Below are 25,063 nucleotides of genomic sequence, written 5' to 3' on the forward strand. Positions count from 1 at the left end.
ATGTAGTGCAAACAACAATATTCAGTAGCCTAGAATTTGCTGATATTTTTAACTTGCTTCAGAAATATCTTGTTGCCTTTAATGTGTGTGTGGGGAAATGAATATTCTATCAGTTGTCTTGAATATGAGTGTTTAAGAGTAGTATTTTGTAGCTCTTGCTAGTGGGTAAATATTTTCCTTGTTCTAGACTTGCCCTTTCCTACTGGTTTTGCTGTGAGTAATCTAAAATAATGTACACGTTTGGTGAATGTGTGCAAGGGAAAAATGGTGATCAGCAAAGCCAAAGGTATATTAACTCATGTCGGTTAATAGCATGCAGCCCTTTAATTTACAACCCCTGTATGTATAGGCATAATATAAAATTCTCTATTTGCTATGTGCTGTTTTGGAATTCTGAATATAAGTGTTATTTAGTACTATACTGTTTATTCTGATTATTTCAGTTATTGGTAAAAGCTTCTTGTTCAGGAACATATAATAAAAAAAGTGTCATTGACAGATTTTTGTCTGATTATGCCATGTCATTCATTGATTGTATATAGAAAACTTTGAATGTTTCTGTATAGAATCATTTAGGTCAGTGTCTGTGCTTAAAAATGGAAACTGATTATGTCAAGGATATTATTATTATTCGATTTATATGTTGCCATTTCTAGATTTAACTCCTAAAGTCAGGGTTAATTTTTCTTCCTGAATGCTCAATATCAGGTTTTTTTGTGTCCATAAGCTGTTCTTTGTTGGTACTATCTGACTGTGTGCAAAGAAATGCACACAGTTATTGAGTTATTATTTTGCTAGATTTCACATAGTATCAATGTAATGTAATATAGTTTAATCCTTTATGTTCATAATTAAGCCCTTTGGGTTCCTTCACTAGATGAGAAAACTTCAGCTTTTTTTTTCACCTGCAACTTCAATTGGTGTTACATTGCCTTCCAACGCTTCTTCAAATTAGTGTTTGTTTTTATCAAACTGATGTTGAGAGTTTCTGACAGCTTGCCTCCAGGAGCTTGTCTGTGGCATTGTATCCACTGGATTTGCTTTACACCTGCATTTAGTTAGTATTTCTTTTCTAATGCCTGCATAATACACAAACTCTTTTAGAATGTTGAAAAACTACTTTGAGGGTGATATTGCTTCATGCTACACCTCTTCATGTCTCTTTGAAGTACTGGGACTACTAGACAATTTAGCATTTTCCCCTTCTCCTACTTTCACTCTTTGGGCAGTTCTGTCCTCTCTTGCTATAATTCTTTTTAATGCTAATTAGTATTTTCAGTGTTCCAACCACTTTCGCATAACTGTCTCAATTTTCTTCCTAATCCTAACCTCTCTGAAATGGCTCTGCCGATGGCAGGGTGTTGGAACTAGATGATCTTTAAGGCCCCACCAAACCCAGACTATTCTATGATTCTATGTTATTTCCTTTGGGATGCTGTCTAGTGTGTTTATCAGTTTCTCTGTGTGGGAATCTTGTAATGAATGCCAAATTCCTTTTTAATTCCTCATTTTATTTTGCTTGGGATTTATTTACTAGAATTTGGTATTTTGTCTCTTCCTTATACTACTCCTTTTCTCAAAACTAACCTCTCACTCCATCACACAAATATTTGTGCACATAACTATGATTTCCATTTTCTTTTCCCTTCCATTGCTAGCATTCTGCTCTGCATAATTTTGGAGAGGAGTAGACTCTTCAACAAATTATGTAATTTCAGCATGATTTTGGGAATCAATATTTCTGTCCTCAAAGAAGTATTCAGCTTGCTGATCCTTTCAATATTTCAAGTAGTGTTCCTTATGTAGAATATTTTTTTATTGTTAATTTTAAAATATGCCTGTACTGCATCAAATATTGTTGTCACAAAAGGACTCCAGAAGGCAAAGTAAGTGATAAAGGAACTATGGGGATTAAACCTGTGACATTTGTTATATGCTTATATTTGATAAAAGGAAACAAGTAAAACCAAATGTGAAATTCTGAATCAAAAAAAACCCTGCTTCTAGTCATGAAAGCTAAGACTATGAAAGTAGATATCAACCCTTGGCCAACATGTTGACATAGGAGCATTTTGAAATGTTTGTTAACAACTTTTGTTTGCAAAAGTTAAGAATGTTATTTAGATTTTAAAGTCAGGCTCTCAGGAGACTTGATATAGAATTTGACTGATTCTCTGTATTTCCATCTAAAATAATCTGGTATCTCATGAGAGTGCACTGTAAATGAGAATTATTTGTGATTAAAATTTTTTACCTGAAAGTAACTGTTTACCATAATCACTCTTCTGCTCCAGCAATTTTGAATTGCTCTTAGATGATATTTGCTTCAATACTAAGTCAGTATATAATGCTTATAAAGTGAAGTCCATGGAAACTTGACTCTCAGACATATCTCCACACATCAAAATCTTAAGCCAAGTAAATCTCTTCTGAGATGACTGGGACTGTTGCAATTCTATGGAAATTTTTTCTGCAGCAAATTTGTCTCAGACATGTCTGTGGGTTCCTAACTGGAGTCCAGCTGAACAAGACTGAGGAAAGCATTGAACATCTCTTTAAAATGCCTGCTATAGACTTTCTAGTAATTCAAATGAAGACAAGCTGAAGTCCAGTATCGTAGGCTTTTTCAGGACTAGAATCAACTGCAGTATATTTCTGAAATCTTTGAAGATCATCTCCTTCCTAAGAGATTAACTCCCGATTAAAATCCATATAAGCCTGAAAAACAGTAACTCTTATTCTGTAGCCATGTAGCATTTTATATTTGCAAAAAATTCTATAGGACTGATAGTTACAGGGAGCAATGAAGAAAAATAAGCCAGGTTTTATTACAGACATGGCTTTCTCTTTAAAAGAAAAAATAATTAAAACCCTCCACCAAAAATTAACACTCTACCCCCTACTTAGCTGCTATAGTATTTAGAATATGAGAGAAATCTGTGAGAACAGGTTGGTTAGAAAACAGATAACATTGGTAGGGGTAAGCAGTAAATATATTTTCCATTTGGTTATCACCATGCACAAGGAGTATTTGTAACCAATGAGCTGTTGGTGAAATAGTGATTTCTTTCTGTGAGTATCCTGTTTATAAGGGATTGTTGAATGCATAATATATCACAACTCTGAAAAACATGTGATTTGTATTTTAATGCTTTTTGATCAGAATATGAAAAGACTTTTCTTGAATATTAGTAAAAAGAGCTTTTTGGGGCCTAGAAAACTGATACAGAACACCTACAGCAAAAAAAATCATGTCTTGCCACATTTAAAAAAGAGGCATGTTAAAACAAATTAGCAAAACCACATTTGCTTTATATTAAGATACACAGAGAGATTATGTAAATGACAAGAAACATTGTGCTTATTGTTCATTAAGATAAAAAGTTGTCCATTTTTGGCAACTCTTAGCCACTTGATGTCTCATCACCTATCATGCTGTTTGGTTCAAGCAGTGACTACGTAGTAAGTAGCTCATACTGAGGAAACTTCCTTGTCTGGCTGTCCAGGAGTCACCCCCACAGTCACACTCTCACTGCCAGAGACTTTCCCTGCTGGGACCGAAGCTCCCTCCCCAGTGGGCGGCTCCACTGAGCTGACGGGTCCCTGCTTGACTCCCCACACATCCCGCAGTCACAGAGTCAGAGGAGACTTCCCTATCCGATCAACCCCAGGTTTCTCAGAGCAGAGGCTCAGACCTCTGGTTCCATTTAGTAACTTAATCAGGGTTGAACAACAAAATAACAGCTGGAGCTGATGGCAAGGAGGGACCCCGAAAAAAGGAAACTGAGCTTTTTTACCCTCACAGTCTGTGCTTTGGAAGTCTGAGAGCTCCTGCTGTGTCTCTGAGTGTCCAGTCACGTGGCGGGCTACACAGGTCCATCTACCCTTTGTTGTGCAAAGGGTCAGTGCCTGTTCCCAGCCTCCTGCCTCAGGCTCCCATCATTTCCCACCACCCAGAGCTCAATGTGCAGCTGGCACTGCAGCTGCACACCAAGCTACCTCCATTTAATGTTTTCCCCAACACTAGTAAACATGTATTCTGTAGGGACTGTTGAGGGGAGAGTGTCTTTACAAAGTATATGTGTTGCTATAGACTTACAAGTGAAATAACAATGTACCTTTGTGTGTATATATATTATTAGAACTGAATAAATCAAGAGCCTAGGATTAAGATAATAAAAATGTCCGCATGTTGGATTTTTTTCCCCATTTTGTAAAAGACATGATGGTGCTCAAGTTGATTAACATCATCATTGTTAACTAAAAGTAAAATCTGGTCCACTGTATCTGTATCAGATAGTAGGGATAAGGAGGTACTCATTACATTGGTGCAGAACTGGTCTTTCTGTTTTAATAACATTTCAATTGCTTCCTTTTTGGATAGCTATCATCATCATGGCTAGGCTTCGCGAACGAAGATTTGGGAAGGGCTCTACCCACGTTTCTTGCAAGCGCGTTGGTGGCTAAAAAGGCCAATACGAGAAAGGCAAGTCCGGTTGCAAAAGACACAGCAGAAGGACTCCTTAGATGGTATATTCTGCAAGGCTCGATTCTTTCTGCGTTGTCTTTTCTCCTCAAGGGTGATCCTGTGTGCTTTCTCAAAAGCATCAGCAGCATTATAGATGGTCTGTCTCCAGGCCTCCCGATTGGAGGTCAGAGTGGACCAGTTATGGTGATCAATATGCCCGAGACTGAGTTGTTGCTTCAGGGAGTCCTTGTATCTTTTCTTCGGGGCTCCTCTCTTGCGGCAGCCGGTGGCAAGTTCACCATAAAGCAGGATCTTAGGGAGGCGGTGGTCCTTCATCCTGGAGACGTGCCCTGCCCAACACAGCTGCGTTCTCAGTAGCATGGCCTCAATACTTGTGATTGCTGCCTGTTCAAGAACAGATGTATTGGTCACATAATCTGACTAGTGGATGTTTAGGACTGTACGGAGGCAGCGTTGATGGAAGCGTTCTAGGAGATGCAGGTGGTGGCGGTAGATGACCCATGATTCGGAACCATATAAAAGAGTAGACAGCACTATGGCTCTGTAAACACTGATCTTTGTGCTTTTCTTCAAGTGCTTATTACACCATACTCTTTTATGGAGTTTTCCAAAAGCACTATATGCCTTTGCTAACCTGTTGTCTATCTCCCCATCAGTCTTACCATCCGAGGAGATGAGGCTGCCTAGGTAATTAAACTGTTGGACTGATTTGAGCTCTGATTGGCCGATGGTGATGTGGGAATGGTGGGGGACTTCCTGAGGTGCAGGTTGATGGAGAACTTCTGTCTTCTTTAAGCTGACTTCCAGCCCAAAGAGCTCAGCATCATCTGCAAAGCAGGATGTTAAACGCTGCAGGGCTGCTTCAATTGCTTCCTTTTTGGATAGCTATATATTATAGGCAATATACATTTTAATGATAAGCGGTAAACCAAATGCTACTCTTTAAGGACTTTTCATGTTTATGAACAAGTTTGTTTAAAATTCAGGTATAACAGGTGAAAAACTGAAAATATGTCTTGAAAATTTTGCGTAGGCCAAAATTTCTACTTGTCTACACTGATCAAACCTTCTGAGTCTTATTTGGTGTATCTTCTGTATCTGCCTGTTTGCAAGTTTACAAGTCGCATTGTTTCATTAGAATTAGAATTTTAGGGTTCCCAATATGTTCAGAGCTTCTTTGTAGTAGAATCGTTGGTATGTTTGTTCTCTGAATTATTTGGTCAGTTTGCTATAAAAACATTTTCTTATCATAACTTACTATACAGTTTGCTGGATTTGTTTGGAGTATTTTCTGCTTTTGTTTTGGCTGGGTTTTTATTTCCTTTCAATGTTTTTTTGCTAACATGTTTCCTCATTACAGTATTTAATACAGGAATATTTGCCTGTGTTTGCAATAAGACAAGCTTCTCCTTTCCTTTTCATCACTCCCTTTATTTTTGTTTTGAGGACGTTACCTTCTGAGGTGAAACTAATCTTATACTCACTGCATCATTACCTTTTGCAATTAAATTAGCTGTTCTTTGCCATTTATAATCATTAACTGGACCCAAGAGAAGCCCAACCAATCCACAAGGTGTGGGTTGAGTCTGCTGAGAAGATGACAGTTAATATTTCTGTGTATACACTTAAGGTCAGATGTGGCCAAATCACTAGAACTCTTCCTTGGGAAAATGCAATATGTTTGGCATGGCAGATAAGTGCAACAAAATGAAATGGAGATATTAAAATCTAGATATTTTTCTGGTTTTCATATGTTTTCATGAAGGGATGAATAGAAGTGTGGTTTTGGTAATTTTAATCCAAGTTACTAATTAGATTCCTTCTGGATTTCTTGTCCCTTCTGGATTCTTTAGCAGCATTAAGATATAGGTGGTCTTCATTCAGAACAACAGATAGTATCTGGCACTGGCATTCCAGGCAAGGCAGAATATATTGTGGGGAGGATTTCACAGGCTATCTGGATAAAAGTGATGTGTCCAAATATAGGAGGATGTTAGGAATAAGCATGAGATGCTTTCTTGGCAAGATTGCTGCTGTTTCTCAAGGCAGGAAATACCTTGTGGAGTTCAGTGGAGAATTTTTTTAGAGTGCCCCATAATTACTGCAACTAGCATAAACATAGATTAATTATAGGAGGGCAAAAAACTGTCAGAAGAAAAATAAAAGGGAAATTACTGGATCAGAAAGAGGATAGAAACCAGCTCTTAAAGAGTTGGAATCAATTTTATTTAATGATCTCCTTAACGATGGAATAGAAGTAGGAGTGAAATAATGAAAATTATTGCTGACAGAACTTGGGATGAATCATCAGTATATAGAAATAACAATATATTTCAGGGAATGAACTTGATCTTTAGTTTAATTTTTGTAGTATAAAGCAGAAAACTTCTCTTTGAGGAATAAAAATATTTTCTTGCTGTGACATAGAAACTCAGCACTTAAAAATAACTGGCTTCTGTTACTTAAGCTATTGTGAGAATAGCCCTGAACTGCCAGTATGATAAGGCTATTTGAAAAGGCAAATAGTTGCAAGATGGTTCAGGACGCAAGAACAGTTATGAAAGGACTATGTGGCATGGTTGCCTGCAATGGGAGGAACTGAACTCAATGAATTTAAAGTCCTCGTCAACATTAGTGTTTCTGTCAATAACAAACCAGAAAAACACTCATGCCTTCTTAATATCAATTTCAAAATAGTCTGCTTGGGTTTGTCTACTTATTGTAGCCCTTAATATATCTTTCTTCCAAGTACTTTCCTGTTCTGTTCTTGGACATAAGTAAGCTTTATGTATCCATGTATCTCTTGTCAAGGAGTCCATTGCGTAAAGAACCACTTTCGTTTCCTGTTGAATCTGACTTGTACAGGCTTCCTTCAATGGCCCACAGATCTTTTCTTGAAAGAGAGCATGAACAATTGGTTCACTGTCTCCATGCTGCTTGTGGTTTTTCTACATAATCTCTGTACTCTTTATAGTTTAATATATATTGGCTTTTGGGTTTTTTTGAAGGATATTGCCTATCCTTTCCTCTTTCCAAGGCAGCCTTGTGAGATCAAATTTTGAAGGAGAAAAAGAACCATCTCATTCCTTACCGATGTTTTGATGAATATAAGTTGGAGTAATTGATATTTTCACTGTTCCACTTAACCATTTAAGAACAGAGTTAAATCCACCCATACTCTGATAACCATTTTACACCGTTCAGCATTTCCTCCAGACGTTTTTTCTGAAGTCAGTGTGTGATCCTTGCACATTGCAAGAGCAATACCTAATTTTATTGTCTAAAAGTAAACATTCAATCTTACTCTGTTCCTTTCATTTTTCCTTAATGTAAGTCACATTTTGTGTATGTAAAATAATACCATAAATCGTTTTCCTTCAGTATCCAGTGAGGCCCTCAGACCTGCATGTCTTAATCTTCTGGGCAGCATAGATCCAAATCTTCACGTGAGAATAATATCTAAAATACACCTTTGTCATGTTTTCCTTTCCTTTTGTGGTCAACTTTTCTGCCTTTAAAGAAGGGGAGGAAAGAGTTCAAGATAAAAAGAAAGCTTGCTTACCTGTCCGTATATTTAGGTATCAATTAAAATTAAAGCTAGGGGTTTTTTTTGAACCTGCATTTGTGATTCTGAACTACCAATTTTGCTTCCTTTCTTTCTTGTATTTCCAGTAAGGAGACTTGTAGACCTCCTTCTGTTACAGAAGGATTCCTTCTTAGGTATGAAAATTTCCCTCCCTTGTCCCTTAGTTGTCCTTTAAATCCATGCAGTTACTTTCAGGTTCATAGAAGACATGTAAAAGAACATAGAGTTGATTGAGAACTTGGCAGTATATGTAGTTGGACATCCATACAGGGAAAAATGTAATTTAATTCCTGCAAGTACTTAAGAATTGCTTGGGAAGGCTAGGATGAGTTGGCCCATCTAACATGTGTGATTTGTTTCATATGCTGTTAAGGAATAGCAGGGTATGTCTGCTGGCCTCAACCCTAAACTTTTGACTGAAAAGAAAACTTTGATCTTGTTATAATAGTTTATATTATAAAAATTGAAATGGAAAGACTTAAAAATTATGTCTGGAATGGTGGAGAATGTATTGTCTACTGCTGACAAAGACCCTCTTCCCTGAGTCATATTTTGGATCTGTGATGCTTTCCATCTCAAGAACAGATTTTGGAAATACCTGATAGGAGATACTCTTTTTGTTGGTACTATCTTACTATCAGTGTTAACATTTGCTTCCTTCCCTCCTCCCAGTCTGTTCTTTGTACGGACAAGACTGCTAACTAAAGAAACTTAATATAATATTCTAAATGATCTGCACAAGCCATGCATATTCTCTTGTGCCTGGAATCTAGTATTTGTCAAAAAATCAACAGTGCATTTTATTATCCTGCATCCAGTGTCCTGTGCAGTGTCTTTTATTTCAATAAGTAACCTACAAGTTGTAGAAAGGCCTTCAGACACTATCTGCTCTGGAGGAGGAATGGTGCTAGAGGAGTAGGTTTGGCCACAGTGTTATTACATTGTTCATTAACACACGAGCAATATATGATCTTGTGTGCTGGGAGTTACATATTCTTTAAAAAAAAAAAGGCAGAAAAATTTTTGGAGGACAACACATTTTAGGTAGCATTAGGTAGACTTCAATGATTAGAAGAGTTGTAATTTCTAGATTTTTAATGGTAATGCTAAAGAGATATGATATTCTTGGTGGAGCTGTAGTAGTAAAAAGTTAACAAAATACATAAATGGACATTGGCACAATATACAAATAGGTTTAAGCAGTCTTGTACTGACAGCATATTTTTCTGTTGATGTCAGTTAAAGTTTATTTAAGCACTTTGTATGTTTTAGTCTTTTCCATCCACCAAAGTGTAATATTTCTGCTGAGAAATCTAGTATTTAATAGAATATTTATGTTATATTAGGATCCAACAAGATCCAGCAGAGCTTTCATGAAATACCTCATAGTGAAATGTTTTGAAATATGGAAGTTGTGTGAAAGATGACCAAAGTCATGCTATCTGCCTAACTGCTCAAAATTTGTATAAATTTAATATCTGATTAAGTGCAAGTACTTTGGTTTTCTTCCACCCTTGTAGATATTAAACAGTTTCAGGAAGTGATAAGAAGTAAAAGTAATTTGCAGTTTCCCCTCATGTGCACATGGAATTGGGGGATAACTTGCTGTACAACTTCAAAGAGAAAGTTGGTTGCTTTGGACCTTCTTTTCATTAACTATGGAGATGCAGAGCTGCCTGCTCAATGAGATGTAAGCCCAATTTTGGAACTGAAACCTTTGATTATCACAGATAGTAGATTTGTGATCCAGTATCTACTGTTATTTCAATGGATGTGGGCACCTGGGCCTTGATATTTCTTATTTTTTATTTTTTTAAATTTTTAAAAGCTGCTATACATTTATCCAAGGATCTTTGACACCATAATTCCATTCTTACAGATAAAATTTGGCTTTTTGACATTGAAAAAGTCTCGTCAGACTGTTAACAAAGCTAAATGCGTGTGTGTGTGTGAGGCAGCTACGAATTTCTGCAATGTGCCCATATTGTCTATCTACTGTTTCAACAAATGATCTAAAGCTGTTTTTTTAATTTATACAGTAGTACAGTACTTCTAATATTTCTGAATACATTACAGTGCATGAGCCTTTGTAAAAATTACTCTAAGAGAGAATATTAGCTCTAGCTTTTAATTTTTTTCTCTTTTTACTTTTTTATCCTAGGAGATGGTAGTCTGCACTTGGAGCAGTAGGCTATTGAGCAGTTTTTGTCTTCAGAGGAATTAATTTCATTGTAATGTTACATTTGGAAATATTTCCAGCTTTGTTTCGTTGTTTTAGCTCTCTAGTTCTGCAGCCTTGGAAGGGAAAGGACAATTAAAATTTACTTCTGGAAGATGGAGTCCACACCACAATTGTACACAGATAGCAACAGCCAACGATACCACTGTTCGAGGATGGGATACACGAAGCATGAGGTAATGAGAAATTGCACTCGTGTTCTCTAGAGAAGACATTCTTCTTTGGAGATAGATTTTTTTTTTTCGTTGCTCCTAACATTTTATTTTTTTTTAGATAATGAATGTGGCAAACCTATAATTTATAAAAGGAGTAGTTGTGCTTGCGTAGCTAATATATTTATGATTTAGTAAAGGGTTTTCTCTGGTTTTCCCCCTCAGCTTCAATTCTAACTTATATATATATGAGTTTTACCGAACTATGTATCAATCTCAAGATGATTTGTTTAATACATAGGGATTACCTTAATGAAGCTGTTCTGTAATTCAACTTGAAAATGATTTAACAACAGTCCTGACCATGTGATGAACTTTCTTCATAGCATACTATTTAAAGGTGATTTCAATCTTTGAAGGCAATTCACAGGTTAACTCTTTACTTTTGTGATTTTAACAAATGGAGTTCTGTACTATATTAAAGATTGTAGCATGCTAGTTTAAGAAACCACTGAATCTATCAAAATCATAACCAAATAAAAGCTTTGAATATACCTAATAAGGTGTTTTCTGCCCTGCTCAGTTATGATTTTGATAAGCAAAGGAGTGATGTTGTGCACATCTGTTGCCATGACTACTAAAGCCTGTGCAAGCTTTTTTAAAATACACTTTATCCCTTTAGCACATAGTAATTTATCACTAAAACGAGAAGACTGATGTCTTGTAATAACTTTTGTTGCCTTAAAGGGGGATGACTTTAAATTTAGTTCTGTGGTTCCTGCCATCTCAGAGGTGTAGTAATAAATCCCTGTGTTTGCCAGCTTTGTGTGTTTTTACCAAAAAGGTTTATTTAATTAAGGAAAGGAAAGGTAAAAATACAAATACAATAATTAAATAAATAAATTAACATACTTCCTGTATGTTTGTCATCAGGTTTGAAAGTCCTGGTCTTTGCCTTGTGAAATGATACATAAAAATCTAACTTTATGTGGATATTTTGGTTTATAATGACTCTTTTAAATGAAGTGTACAGAAGCGGAAGGAGAGGTCAAAGGAGAAGGGTTTTATTAAATTTACGTTTTTGGTGATATTTTATAATCATCCTATTTTTAACATATAGCATGCAGACCTTAAAAATAAAGCCTGTGTTTCAAAGAGAAAATGTTAAATATTGTGAGGTCTGCTTCATGCTCTATCTCATTAGAAAAAGCACCTCTGTCTTGCATTAAATGAGTTCTCTGAGTAACTTCTATGAAGGTAGATAGTCCAGATATTAATAAGATCCTCAATGAAAGGTGTAGCTTGGTTAACACAAACAAACCCCACAATTCTGATTACTTTAAGTGAAGCTCAGGTTAGATAGTCCTTAAACCAGTTTAAGTACTAGGCAATGCCAAAGAGCTGTTCTCAGTATACTTAAAAAATATATGCAAGAATAAGTCTCATCTGCAATTACACTGTAATATGTCTATAATTCTGTGAATATTTGATAATGATTAGTTAGGCTAGAAGTAGGAGCTTAAAGTCAGGGCAGTATAAACTGTGGCAGTATAAGATGCAAAAAATGAGGGGGGGAGGGAGGAATCAAGGGCCAAAAACTGCTATACCAGCAAAGAGAGGAGAGATACTGTAGAAGTAACCAGAATAGCTACTTCTGCAGAGTGTGGTTATGATAGCTGTGAGATAGGTGGAGTACATAATTTTGGAGATATCAAAGAAGGAGAGGAAAGAAAGATTGTTAAGAAGACTCCTAGACTAGGCTAAGAAGCGGTCTTATTCAGAGAAGAGCTTGTGAAGCAGGGGAGACAAACACTAGGCTGAATCGATTTAGGGAGAGAATTTTGAGGAAAATTCAAACTCCAAGAATAAATTCTAAAAAATATGGGCAAAGAATAATATGAGAAGGTGAAGCCAATAGCTGGAGAAAATGTATATGTGGTCTGGCATTAATCTTAGGATGTATAAGTGGGAAATTCAGTGCATGTATTATTGCTGTAGGTAGGATGATAGGCTGAAGAAAAGAATATTCATATTTGGGAAAGAAAGAGATTAAGTGGTCAAAATAACAGTTAAGTTGGAACAAAGGCTTTCATGGTGAGCAGTGCTGAATACACAGTGGACTTTGATATTTCTTTTTAAGCCCTTACACGCTATGAGCAATGTAAGAAAAAAAAAAGGTGCAATAAAGAAGTGTTTTACTGCTACAAGCATGCTTGAGACTCAAACTTTTTCCCATAGATATATTTTAAGAAATTAAGAGGAAGTTTGAATTTGATTCCCAGAATACCTGGTAGAAAGGCATACCTGAAGGATATCCTTAACCTCTCAAACTCAGAGAAGAGTGTTCTTGATGAATATTGAGGTAACTTCACTCGTGACTGCCATAGATGTCAGGATAGGGCTTAGTAGAAGCCTGGTATACTTTGAATCTCTCCTTATGGAGCTATTTTGCTTTGTAGGCATTAACAGCAAGAGACTGTTTCATCTTGACAGAAGACAATAAGAATATGAAATTTTCACAAGAAATATGAAATTTTAGTATGTTTTCTGAAGAGAAACATTTTCTTTTAAAGAAAGGAAGAAGCTCACAAAGTGTTGACAAGTTCTAGGGAAAATTGTAGGAGACTGTCAAGTCTAAGCAGAACTTTAGATGGTAGATGGTGTTTGTGAAAACTGATAATGCAATTGTGGGGAAAAAAAAAAACAAACCAAAAAAACAAACCAAGTTGAAGAGGCGAGATAGGGAAACAATCTAATGGAACATGATGCTTGAGTAGAGATTCTGGGTTGTTAGCAGTGCTACAAATGTTCTCTCAAGGGGTCCAGATGGATGAGTATGCACATGGCTGAGTAGTTTAAGGGCCACAGGTAAATTAGTGATAGGTGCCACAGGTCAAGAAGGTAAGTTCACTATAGAGCAGTAATAAAAAGCTGTTGTTCATATCTCTTGCATCCCTTGCATCTCCACTTTTCATATAGGGAGGAGTAGATGTCATAGATAGAGAATTAGTGTAACTACTTAGGAGTGGAGAAGCTCTTATCTGAAAATATTGTGGTTTAGTAGCAGACATTTTATAACAATTGTTACACAGCTGTGCTAGAATCATCTGGAACTACTGTTTTCTTTTGACTCCAAATGATCCTAATGCAAACATGGAAAGAGCAGAGCTTCAGAGGAAGCTGAGAAATCTATACAAGTCACTGTTGTTAACAGCTGGGATTTCCCCAAACTGTGCACTAGCAGTGGGAACTCTAGGTCTACGGATGTTAAGGGGATTATGTAAGTTTCCAGGGAAACAGATTCCTGTCAGTGGAGTGCAGTTAGCTCTTTATAGACCATTTAATTTTTTTAATGTGTTTTACAGACAGATATATTGCATAGAAAATGCACATGGACAGCTGGTACGAGACCTGGACTTTAATCCCAATAAACAGTACTACCTGGCTAGCTGTGGAGATGACTGCAAGGTGAAATTCTGGGACACAAGAAATGTCACTGAACCAGTGAAGACACTAGAGGAGCATTCCCACTGGTAGAACAAATTATCTGCATGCTGTTTTGTGGGTGGATGGCTTATGTAATTTATTCAGCTAATTATTTTACCATTTAGGAACAATGCAAACTATGTTTGTGCTATTGTGAATAATCATTTTTTTGCATAGAGGAAAAGTTTCAACATGTCAGTGTTCCTTGCGTAATTGTGAGTTAAGAAAATGTTAGTCTAATTGGCAAGAAAGTGTTGTTAACATGGTTGGGATTTGGGATACACCTTTGAGAAGCACAGCACAGCACAGAACTTGGCTGATAAGGGCAGCTGGGACACAGGTGTGCCTTCCCAAATGGAGGCTGATCTGATGCACCTGATGTGCAGTAGAGCAGCTGTCGTCCATCGTTCTGTTGTCAAATGGTTAAAAACATTTGGTAATTCAGATCCGTTTTTTTCGTGCTCTTCAAAGTCCTTAAGTCAGAATATGCAAGTGAGTAATTTTATTCTCTGAGAGAACATTTAGAGTCTGTATCTGCTGCTCTGGCCCGTGGCTGGAGTAAGGAGAGACTGTTGTCTGACATGTGCACTCTTCAGTGGTTAAGAAAAGATGAACAGTTAATATTGTATAAAATTTGGGTTGGAGTAATTGTTGAAAAAATAAATCTGGACCCTGAAGCTTCTTTGAAGGGAATGAAGATGTGAATTAACAGAAGCAGAATTTATACTTTTTTTTTTCCCAAAATATTCAAAGAAAAAGAATAAAACAAGAACCTTAAGATGTTTGTGTTAACTTGGTATGTAAAATTTGAAGAGAAATATAATCCTATTTTTCTTTTAGGATCTATTTTAAACTTCACTATAAGAATGTTGTGAGATTTTTGATTAACAGGCTAATTTTAATCCATATTTTGCTTTGGGGAAATTTTTATATATAGAACTTAAATATTTATCTGACTTATTCAACAATGAATTGGCATGTACCCTCAAGGAATGATATCATTGAATGGTATGTTTTGTTATTTTGGGGGGGGTTAACTTATTTGTTGAATTTTAAACATACCTCATAGAAAACAGATTATATGAAAACTTAAAAACCAAATGAAGATGGCAAAAAACAGTCTTTGAAATGAGGCCTGTTACTTCTATGTATACTTACAATGTTTAAAGATCAATTTTAGTGCCGCTCTTAAAAAAAGTGTTTAACACTGATGCACTACCTACCAAGAATGTTGTTCTTTCTGCTTTAACTTTTTTAGGGTCTGGAATGTCAGATACAATCATTCTCATGATCAGCTGATCCTTACAGGAAGCAGTGATAGCAGAGTTATCCTGTCTAATATGGTATCAATTTCTTCTGAACCATTTGGACATATGGTAGATGATGATGAACTCAGTGACCAAGAGGACCAGCATCAAGAAGAGAAGTATGAAATTTCCTGAGTTTTATGCAGATTCTTATAATTTGTCTTTTCATTGTAATGTTTTACATACTATTTTTTTGCTGACTAGGATTTTTGTATACAGGCCTTTCAGGTAAGTAGTTTTAATTCCCACTTCATTCTTTACTCAGAGTCTTGGGTAGAACACACTCTTTAAATCTGATTGGCACAGTCACTCTATGTTCAGTGGGGGTTGTGGTGTTCACAGGGGTTGGTGACGCTGAGGACCAGTTCTAAAGTCCACTGGATCAGTGAAAAGATTCACTTTAAGGGAGCTCTGGATCAAGTCAAGCACATAGAATAATCTGGGTTAAGTGAGAATTTGAAAATATGCTTTTGTGTTTTCTATGTATATGTTGTAACCTTTAGGAAATGTTACCAGTCTAATGAAAAAATGAGGTTGATTTTTATCCTGTTTTGGAGCACATCTGATTTGCTATTAAACAGCACACAAATGTTGAAAAAGAGAATGTCTTTTTCAGGTGTATCTTGAAATACACCAGAAAGAGCATGTGTCTGTACAACTAGTGTCTCCAGCCAGTCACCTTCAGACTGAGTGGCCAAATCTCTCTCAAAAGAGGGTTGAAATATCAAGTGGAAAGAAGGGAAAAGTCTTTTTCCTCATGGACTACCTATTTTTCATGTCCTGAATACAATAACTTGTAAAAATACTCCTTGTATTAAATATAAAAATGAAGAGTATGTACCAGTTGTATCTTCAAGGGTTTGTTGTTTTTTAAAAATTTAAAAATTTTAAAAACATTGAATTGTAATACTGTTCCACACAGTTAAGACTCCTTCCTGAGATCTTTAAGACTTAGGTTAATTTTTAATATATTTGAGAGTAAATTTCCTAATTTTTATTGTATTTTTGCCTGGAGACAAAAGCAAGTAGTATGTCTGTTTAACCCTTCCTGGTTCGACCATGTAGAACTATGCATGAGTCTACCCACTCATTTATTCTTGCCAGATTTGCTGCAGCAACTGCCTACATTTTAAAGTTCACAACTGAGAAATAATTATTTGGAGATAACTTTTTTCTAAGGAAAATAATTCAAGTTCAGTGCATAATGAATAGACAAACTAAAAGTTGCTGTATTCTGTTCTTCCTAAGGATTTGTTGTTAGTGGGTTCTCCTTTCAGTTTGTCTGTGTATGTGTTGACATCTTGGGACTTTATATGCTCCCGTCTTGGAGACCAGAACATGCTTTCATAAGCAATATAACTAGGACTATTGCATGAACATCTGTCTCTTGTTGCAATCAAGCTACCTTCAGTTTCTCTTAACTGCTGATTCAGATCAAAGCAACTAGTTTGCTGCCTTCTCTCTACTTTTTAACTGCTGCTGCTGTTGTTTCTCTTATCAATCACAGACATGTAAGCGCAGGAAGTCTGCCTCTATCATATCAAAGGTCTCCCTAGCATTTATCATGTGTCTCATAGTAGGCAGGAGCACAGATTATAAAAACAGGAAAAGGAGATGTACTTTTCCTGTATATCCTCATAGCTCTGGACTATTTGCCACTCAGGGACATTTGGTGCTTTCTGAGTCATCTTTGGAGACTTTGATTCTTCCATGTAGGATTTTCTTTTGTCATCAGTCATATTCTTGAGTTTATCTGTTCTCACTAGCTGTGTTTTTGTTTGCTCCAAAACATGTTAGCTGTGCAAATGTGTCTAGAAGTAATATGCTAACTGTGTTTGTTTTCTTGCACTGAATAAGGAAAGGCTTCAGTGCTTTCTGTTTGGGAAGCCCAAAGCCTCTGTTGAAAGTAGGTAGTAGAAAATGAGGATCAAGCTGTCCACAGAGAAGAGCTATAGGCATGTGGCCAAAGGACAGCTGTGCTGTGTGCTGGTCAAGTCCCCACCCTGGATTATTTAATGCACAGTTCAAATATGGGGAAAAAAATCAGCTGAAAAATGGGGAATTAAATGCTGTACTAGCTTAATTTCTAGCACCTTGATCCAGAGATAGAAAAAAGTGTACAAAATAAATGAAAATAGAACAGATGAGTGTGAGTACTTGGGATGCATTTAGATTTCATTCCCCAAGCAAAGCTAATATGCCTGGAAAAGAACACAGGGAGTGCTTTTCAGTGCCTGCATTGGAACAAAACATTTAAAACATGGGATCGTTCCACATCTATGAATGCAGTTGGTTAAGTCAGGCTTCTCCTTGACCTCTTTCTTTAATGGTTTTGCACTCTGCTGTTGCTTTCTCCCTGCAACACTGAACTTGACTGAATTCTAAATCTCCTGAAGATGTCTGTCAGTGCCTGTAAGACACTTGCAGAGCTCTGGGAACTGTCTTCCTCTAAAGGGAGATAGTGACTCTCTTATATCCTTTCTTCAGTCTGTGGTCATCCAAACTCCTGATGTTAGTAAGTCAGTCTATATATTGTTGTATTAAACTAGTCTGATATTCATTTTAATTCTACAATTAAAAAAAGCTACTAAGTTCTTGCAGTTTAGTGTGGTCATCTTTACTCACCGGTCATCATTCCTTTTCTTCTGTTATTGCAACATATTTATTTGCCTTCTAGGTTTGAATTTTGAACTATTTAGGTTTCTGTTTGGCATACTGGAAATGTGCAGCATGAGAAGACTATTTGCTGTCTTAGGAGCACCAGCAGCAAGGTATATGCTGCATCTACAACAGTGTTTTCATACTTCATGACTTCTGTGGCCAGAACTTTGTGACAAGGCTCAACTGATAATGGAGGAGTTGCTCTTTAATTGAGAAAGCCTATTCTGTATCCATAACAATGAAAAGATTTATATGGTCAATAACATTTTGAGCTTATACATCAGTCCCAGCAAGGAAGCCATCCTTAAACTTTAATTCAGCAGTAGGAGCTACCAGCTCCCTTAGCTTTCTTTGGGGTTTAGGAGCTTAAGATGTCTGCTGTTTCACTAGCAGAACTGATTACTAGGGTCAGTATGCTGCCTTCTCCCTTATGCTACATTTTTTGACAATATGTTCTAAGATGATCCTTGTCTTTGTTATCTTTTGAAGATTGTACCAGAAATTTCATGTTAGGAAATGCAGTTTTAGAGTTTTTCCTGAAGGCTTATGTTTCCATCTTTTTCGCCGTAGATGTTAGCCACAATGTCCTTTGATACAAACAGAACAAGATCTAACACAAGCGCTTCTCACCATTATATATTTAAAGCTGAGAGATGTAAAGGATTAGTCCTTCCAGTACAGAGTATCTCGCTTGAGATTGTAAAGGTTTTAATGAGATTTCTCATTAAAATCTTAATTAGAATTAGAATTATTCTTAATTAAAATTAGAACCATTTTCAGCAGTCAGAATGGACCAGAGAAAAAATGGTGGCTGGCCTCTCCATTGAAAGAGACTGCAGTCAAGTTCCAACTAAAGGAGTTGGTGGTTTCTACTTTTTGTGATAGGAATGTAGTTTGGAGCTTTTTGAATAATAAATTATTTGGTTTCATGATAATACATATGAACTGTGTAATCTAACATAACACCTTTGTATATGCATCTGTGACTTCAGGAGAGATATTTGTCAGCGTTGATATTTTGAAAAGGATTTGCCAAACATGCTGAGGCAGGCTTTCAGGATATTTTCACACAGCTGTCAATAGTGTTAATTTTTATGCCATTTTGCTTGTGGCATTTATGTCTTGGAGAAATCTAGAAGTCATAGGATTATGCTATGGAATCAACCAAGAGAGTCAATTAATTAAAACAGCTTAAATAGTTTCTGTTTTGGGGAATGCTAGGATTCAGGACTTTACTTCATTGGATGTGTAAAAACCTGGGCCAAATTTAGTGCAGCAGCACTTTTCAGTTTCTGGACTATTTTGCTTTAAAAGCTTGTAGTTTTTCTGTACTATTTCTTTCTTTAACCCTCATGAGTAGGTATACCTTCCTTAATTTATTTTGCATATTAGGACATCTGTGAAACCTGTTACAGAAAAATACACTTTTCCTGTTTTTAAAGATCATGTTTTCCTGTAGAAGCAGTTCAGAAAGCTCTTTTTTGAGTTAAAAAATTATAATCCTTGGAATGGTATGAATGGCCAATTATTATCTATAAAAATTGTGTTCAAGTATAAACATACTTGAATTCAGTTTTTCTTAAGAGAGTGAAGAAGCAAGTAGTGTGTCTAATCTTACGAGAAACAATTTTCTCCTGAAGTTAAAGGGAAAGGGCGTCCACAAGGTTTATTCTGGAATCCAGTGCCATGCTCTTCAGGATTCATTTTTGGATGCTGCAGTACCTGTTGCTGCTCTATTGATTCACTTCTATTTCATAGTGATTTTTAGATTAAAGAGAATTTAATTTTGATGGTGATAAGGAATTAATGATTTTTGCTGACTGAAAACCATATTTTATTGAATATTGTGGTGACAAAACAGAATTGCAAGCACTGCAAACTTAAGTGGTTGTTAGCATGAGAAGTAATTGGAAATAACAGCTCTCTACATGAAAATAATTATCCAAGGCCGAACAGGCTTCTTTCTCAAATCTGTAGCACAATTAACCTCAAAGTTATCTGGTAAAATAAAAGCTTCTCTCTTTTCATAGAAGGTGGTCAGGGTCGTGCTATTTGAATAAGTTTACAAAGAGAACGCAGTCCAGTTTCAGCTCTCTGTGGGCACAGGTCTAAAATTTATGCATAATGTAGGTAGAGATTGCACATTTCATACTGTGAATTCTTAGTGGCATAGGAGTGTAATGCCCTGTCAGTGCAATAGAAGAATATATATAAGAAAAGAAAAGGAATTCTGGTCAGAATAAAATCTTTAAAATAGTATGGGAAAAGAAGAAACTAGAGAAGCTTTTTAAAGGGCAATAAGGTGTAGGGCAAGGAAGAAAATAGCTTACTGAGCTTAACAGGCATAACAAGTGATTACCAAGTATGCTTATCAAATACAGTCTACACAGATTGTTCTATCAAGGGATCAATAGGCCAAGCACCTACACCTGTGGTACACTGAACTAGCTATAGCATAGCTATACATGCTATACATAGCTGTTTTGTACACATATAGGCATGCTATATATACATAGCTATTGTTATACCTATAGCCTGAGGCTTTTATGTAAAAACATAATATTACCACAGATCTGTACTATTTAAAACAAAAAAGCAACACCAAAAACTGAACTCATGTGGCCTGAAGAATGACATGGAATAACATGCTTTCTTTTTCTGGGAAGGCACAAAATATACTTTCGTACCCAAGAAAAAATTCAATGTATAAACAAAAGACAGTTAAAAACTATAGTTATAAATGGAAATGCCAAACAGAGGTTCATCTATGGGCTTCTTTCCTGAATACTCATTCCCCTATGACTTCTGTAAATTGAATTAGATGAGCTGTGTTATTTAAATGAAGCACTGAAACAACTCTGAGCATACAGAAAATAGTATGATCTAGAAGGTTATTTGTCCTTGTTTTTCCAACCTTTGGTTAACTGAGACTCCTGGTTAACTGAAAGTCGGTCGCATCCCCTGACGGCCATGTGCACTGTGCATTACTCCCCTGCTTATCCGGAGAGACATCTGAAACCTTCAGAATAATGGAGTTGTGGGTAAGTGGGTGAGCACCGCGTGAAGCACATTGCTGTCTGGGGACATGACCAACTTTCGCTTAACAGGGCATGTCAGTTAACAGGAACTTAGAAAAACACATTGCAGGCTGTGAAGTGTCTGTGTGTGTTTGTTAGCTCTCTGTTGTTAGATGGTTTGCATCAAAGTAGGTATTCAGGAGAATTTCAAAACAAGCTTGCTCATTGCAATTAACCAGGGGATGCATGTTGGTTGTGCTATGACCTTTTTTGGTTAGTTGACCTTTAACGTAGCACAAGTAAATGATAAAAATTCTTGAAACTACATATCTGAAGCTATTCTGCAGTATGAGACTGCTTTTGGTTTCTTCATTAAATCCAATTGGATTTTAATTGCAATGTTAGATTCACAACTGGCTCGGCTGGCTAGGTGGAGCAGGGATATCCTGCAAGCAATTTGACTGTGTTACCATGGAGTCTTTATGATTGCAGAACTGCTTTCAAACACCAGCAGTAAAGGGCAAAGACAGCAATAACAACACCTCATTTCTCTAGTAGTAGCATCTGTTTAAATGATTGAATGGCATTCACAAGGCTCTTTGGCTTTGCTTCTGTGAGGAGTATTACAGCTGTAGTACAAGGCTGTTTCTAGGAGGTGGAGGGATGCTACTGAAGAGCTAACTGATTCCTGTCAGACAGAGACGATTCTCTGTGGGTGAAGGAGCTCTAAGGTCATCCTCTGAAAAGTCACCTACCCTGTAGCTACAGAATAATGTGCTGTAGTGGTGTTCTGAGAGGAGGGATTTGCTTTGTGAATGGAGGGAAGAAGGGCTGTGCTCAGTTAGCAGAGCACAATCAATGACTCTTGGGTGGTTTGGACTTCAGAGAGTTGCCTGAATCTGTTCGTAAGTATTTGCAATGCAAAAGGGAATATGTCTGTCTTCGGTGATGTAGGTGACCAGGAGCCTGGGTTTTGCAGTGAGAGGGTGAGATATGCAATAGTAGATGATAATCCAGTGCTAGTATAAATCTAGCAATGGGAGATAAAATTCAAAGTGTTCAGAGGGGTACCTCCATCCCTGTTCCATTACTCTCGAGGGAATGGGTCCAGGATGGCAGCGCAGGAGAGACTGATGTTAGGGACTGCAACTTCTTACCTATCCACACATCTCTAAGACTGTATATTATCTTAAGAATTCATTTAACAGTGAAGGGGTAGAGGAAGGGGTGGAGCATGATGAGAAAAAAGATGTTGGTAAAAAGGTGTGTTTAAGTGCATTTAGATCATGTAGTGTAGTTTAACTTGCTTTAGAGAGTGAGAGAGATGCTTAGTGTAGGTTCTGAGAGACTTGGAAATTCACTGAAGTTGAGAGTAAGAACTACTTTGTCCCTGCAAATGGGGTCTTTAGCATTGACTTGACTCTTTTGTGCTATCTAAAACATAAGTACATGCAAACATATGGTATAAAACATTTCCCTAGAACCTACTACTGCATTCTTATACTTTAAATGGGATTTTACATATTTAGATGTTAGTGACACTTGATATTGCTTTTAAAATGGAGTGTGTTCACAAATCCTTACTATTTTTGTTTGTTTGTTTTGTTTTAATTTTAGGATTAAAGAGCCCCTTCAGGACAGTGTAATAGCTACCTATGAAGAACATGAAGATAGCGTATATGCAGTTGAATGGTCCTCAGCAGACCCGTGGCTATTTGCCTCTTTAAGTTATGATGGGAGACTTGTTATTAACAGGGTTCCCAGAGCTCTTAAATATCACATACTGTTATAATTTGTTTGGATTATGATGGAGTTGTTATCTTGATGTACACAACTGGTAGGTATTGTTTAGGGTTTTTTTCAGGATCTATTTTTATTAAGTATAGATGTTAAAATTTTGTTAAGAATGTCTGTACTAATATAGACACTTCTAATTTGTTTTTTGTATTTGCCCTGGGGAAACTATGGTGCATTTTCTGAAGGCTGTGCTACGTAGATGATTTTTTTTGAGAGGTTAATCACTTTGTGAACTATAAAGTTTCTGGAGATGCTGGGTACTTTTCCTACTATTGCTTCATTACATCAGCTTTATGCAAATATAATGAATTACAGAAATGTTATGCTGATAGAGGACTGGGACAATGTAGAGTGCATGTAGCAGAAGTGATCTACTTGTTTACAAGAATGATATTTTATATTTCTTATATAAGCAGGCTTCTGCTCTTAGCTAGGGCTACATTCTGTTAACTGTTCTGGCCACAAATACAGTTAGGAATGGTCTTAAAAGGCTTTCTTAACACAGTCTAATAATCTTCCATTTTTGCATGTCTTCAGAAGAAATGTTTTTTGTGAAAGTGAAACTTTTTAGAATATATTTTTCATTTAAGCCTTATGGTAGTATCAACAAAGTACCATCCTGTAATTTATGAACTAAATGCAATTCTGTTATGTCTGGTTACTGGAAACGAGGTTTGTCTTTACCAAAATCTGTGATATGCTCATGTAATGTGTTATCCCATATTTATAGATTTAGTTGTGCTGTGAGGGGTTCTGGAGCTATGCCTTTTTTACCCTTAAAAATCTCTTTAATATTTGTCTACTTAGACTTTCTTTTTGATCCTTCTGGCTCTGTGCCAATCTGCAATATGCTGACATGATGTAGCAGGCTTGCAACTAAGCACAAAATATCCTTTGCTATATCCTACTCGTTGCAATATGTGACCGAGACATTGGTCACTGTCTTGTTACAAATGCTGAGAACAGGCAGATGCTGCACTGTAGGAGATCACACAGGAAATTTGAAATGTAGATGGAAGGCACAGTGAAACGCCTGTACATACTGACACCCCCCCTCCCCTGGCATAGCTTGCACTCAGATGGAAATTCTGCTGCTTGCTCTTTGTGTCCCCAGCCTAACTGCAGCACTAATTATTCCCTATTGCCTTTTCACCACTATTACTTCCCTTTGACTTCAGAACCTGGGTATGTGCAATGGTGTTGGTTGTGGTACCATTGTGTAAGACCACTCTGAAAAAATGGCAATGAACATGGGATGGAAAGATCGATACCAGCCTCTTACAGTGATTCCTTCTGTTGCTATGGCAACTGTTGGTGTTAGTGTTGAGGGACAGCCTGCTGCTCACCTCTGTTTGTCCTTACCCACTCTTGGATTGAAACATGTCCAAATGTGATTTGTTGTGTATACACAGCTGCTTCAGTGAGATCATGCTTCGAGAGTATGACTGACTGGTATAGTCCAAAACATCCAGAAAAGATGACTGTTGAATTCTATTTCTGGCTTTCTTAAAGAGCTTACTTGGAAGAATTCATAGGAGTGGAGTAATCCAATTAAATCATTTGTATTATTGTTTGTAACTGTGTTATGATGTTGCCTGTTTGCTCCAGAATGAATGCTTCATTGGAAATTCTGATGGTCTGATTTTCTGTGTTAAGATTTTAAACTTGTGCTATTTTGAATTGTTTGAATACATAATTAGGCATGAGCTATTCACTTGTATACTGTAAGAAAAACTACATTTCCAAATCGGTATTGCTTCAGTTGTCTGAATATCAAAATCCTTGGTTGGGCTGCTTTATATGCGGAGCTTTTCATCTTCAGACACAAAGCCTTGTTGGGTGTCGTGTCTGTCCCACCTGTGTGCCACCCTCTCCACCCCACCCACTCCAGGAAAAAAAACATATACCTCTGCAGTACACCTTTGGTATGCAGGGGAATTCTTTAAAAGTTTTCTTCACATTAGCAATAAAGATCTGTTGAAACTTTATTGTCTAGCAATGTATATGGCTTGCAATGTGAAGGTGACAGGGAAATTGCATAACCCTGCGTGGGATTTGACTTGATTTTTAACATGTAATAAATGCAGGATAGATTTCAGACTAATTTTTATGTGGCTTTATTTCCTTTAATATTGTAAGCTTATATGAGCTGAAAAGCTCTCTAAACAAATAATACCGAGAAATGTTTTTATTTGTTTTAATTTTGTTAAATGTGTATATCACTCAATAGGGAAGACGAGAGAGGATGAACACTCTAAAGGAAGGAACTAGCAGGTCAAATTTGAATGAAAATACATTACAGTAGAATCAAGAGAGCAGGAAGGGTCAA

At 36.7% G+C, this 25,063-nt stretch overlaps 1 protein-coding gene across 1 annotated transcript in view; it reads left to right on the plus strand.

Annotated features, from left to right (window-relative positions):
* Positions 1-24,838, plus strand: part of EIPR1 (EARP complex and GARP complex interacting protein 1) — a 77,383-nt gene extending 52,545 nt beyond the window's left edge. The window contains exons 6-9 of the mRNA XM_027690380.1: positions 10,354-10,490; positions 13,832-13,999; positions 15,211-15,378; positions 22,555-24,838. Coding sequence (XP_027546181.1) covers positions 10,354-10,490; positions 13,832-13,999; positions 15,211-15,378; positions 22,555-22,729 — 648 coding nt within the window. The 3' untranslated portion in view covers positions 22,730-24,838. The remainder of the gene's footprint in view (positions 1-10,353; positions 10,491-13,831; positions 14,000-15,210; positions 15,379-22,554) is intronic.
* The last annotated feature ends 225 nt before the right edge of the window (positions 24,839-25,063 follow it).

This window comes from Neopelma chrysocephalum, unplaced genomic scaffold, assembly GCF_003984885.1.
Source record: "Neopelma chrysocephalum unplaced genomic scaffold, ASM398488v2 Primary Assembly neopelma1_80b, whole genome shotgun sequence".
Classification (NCBI taxonomy): Eukaryota; Metazoa; Chordata; class Aves; order Passeriformes; family Pipridae; genus Neopelma; species Neopelma chrysocephalum.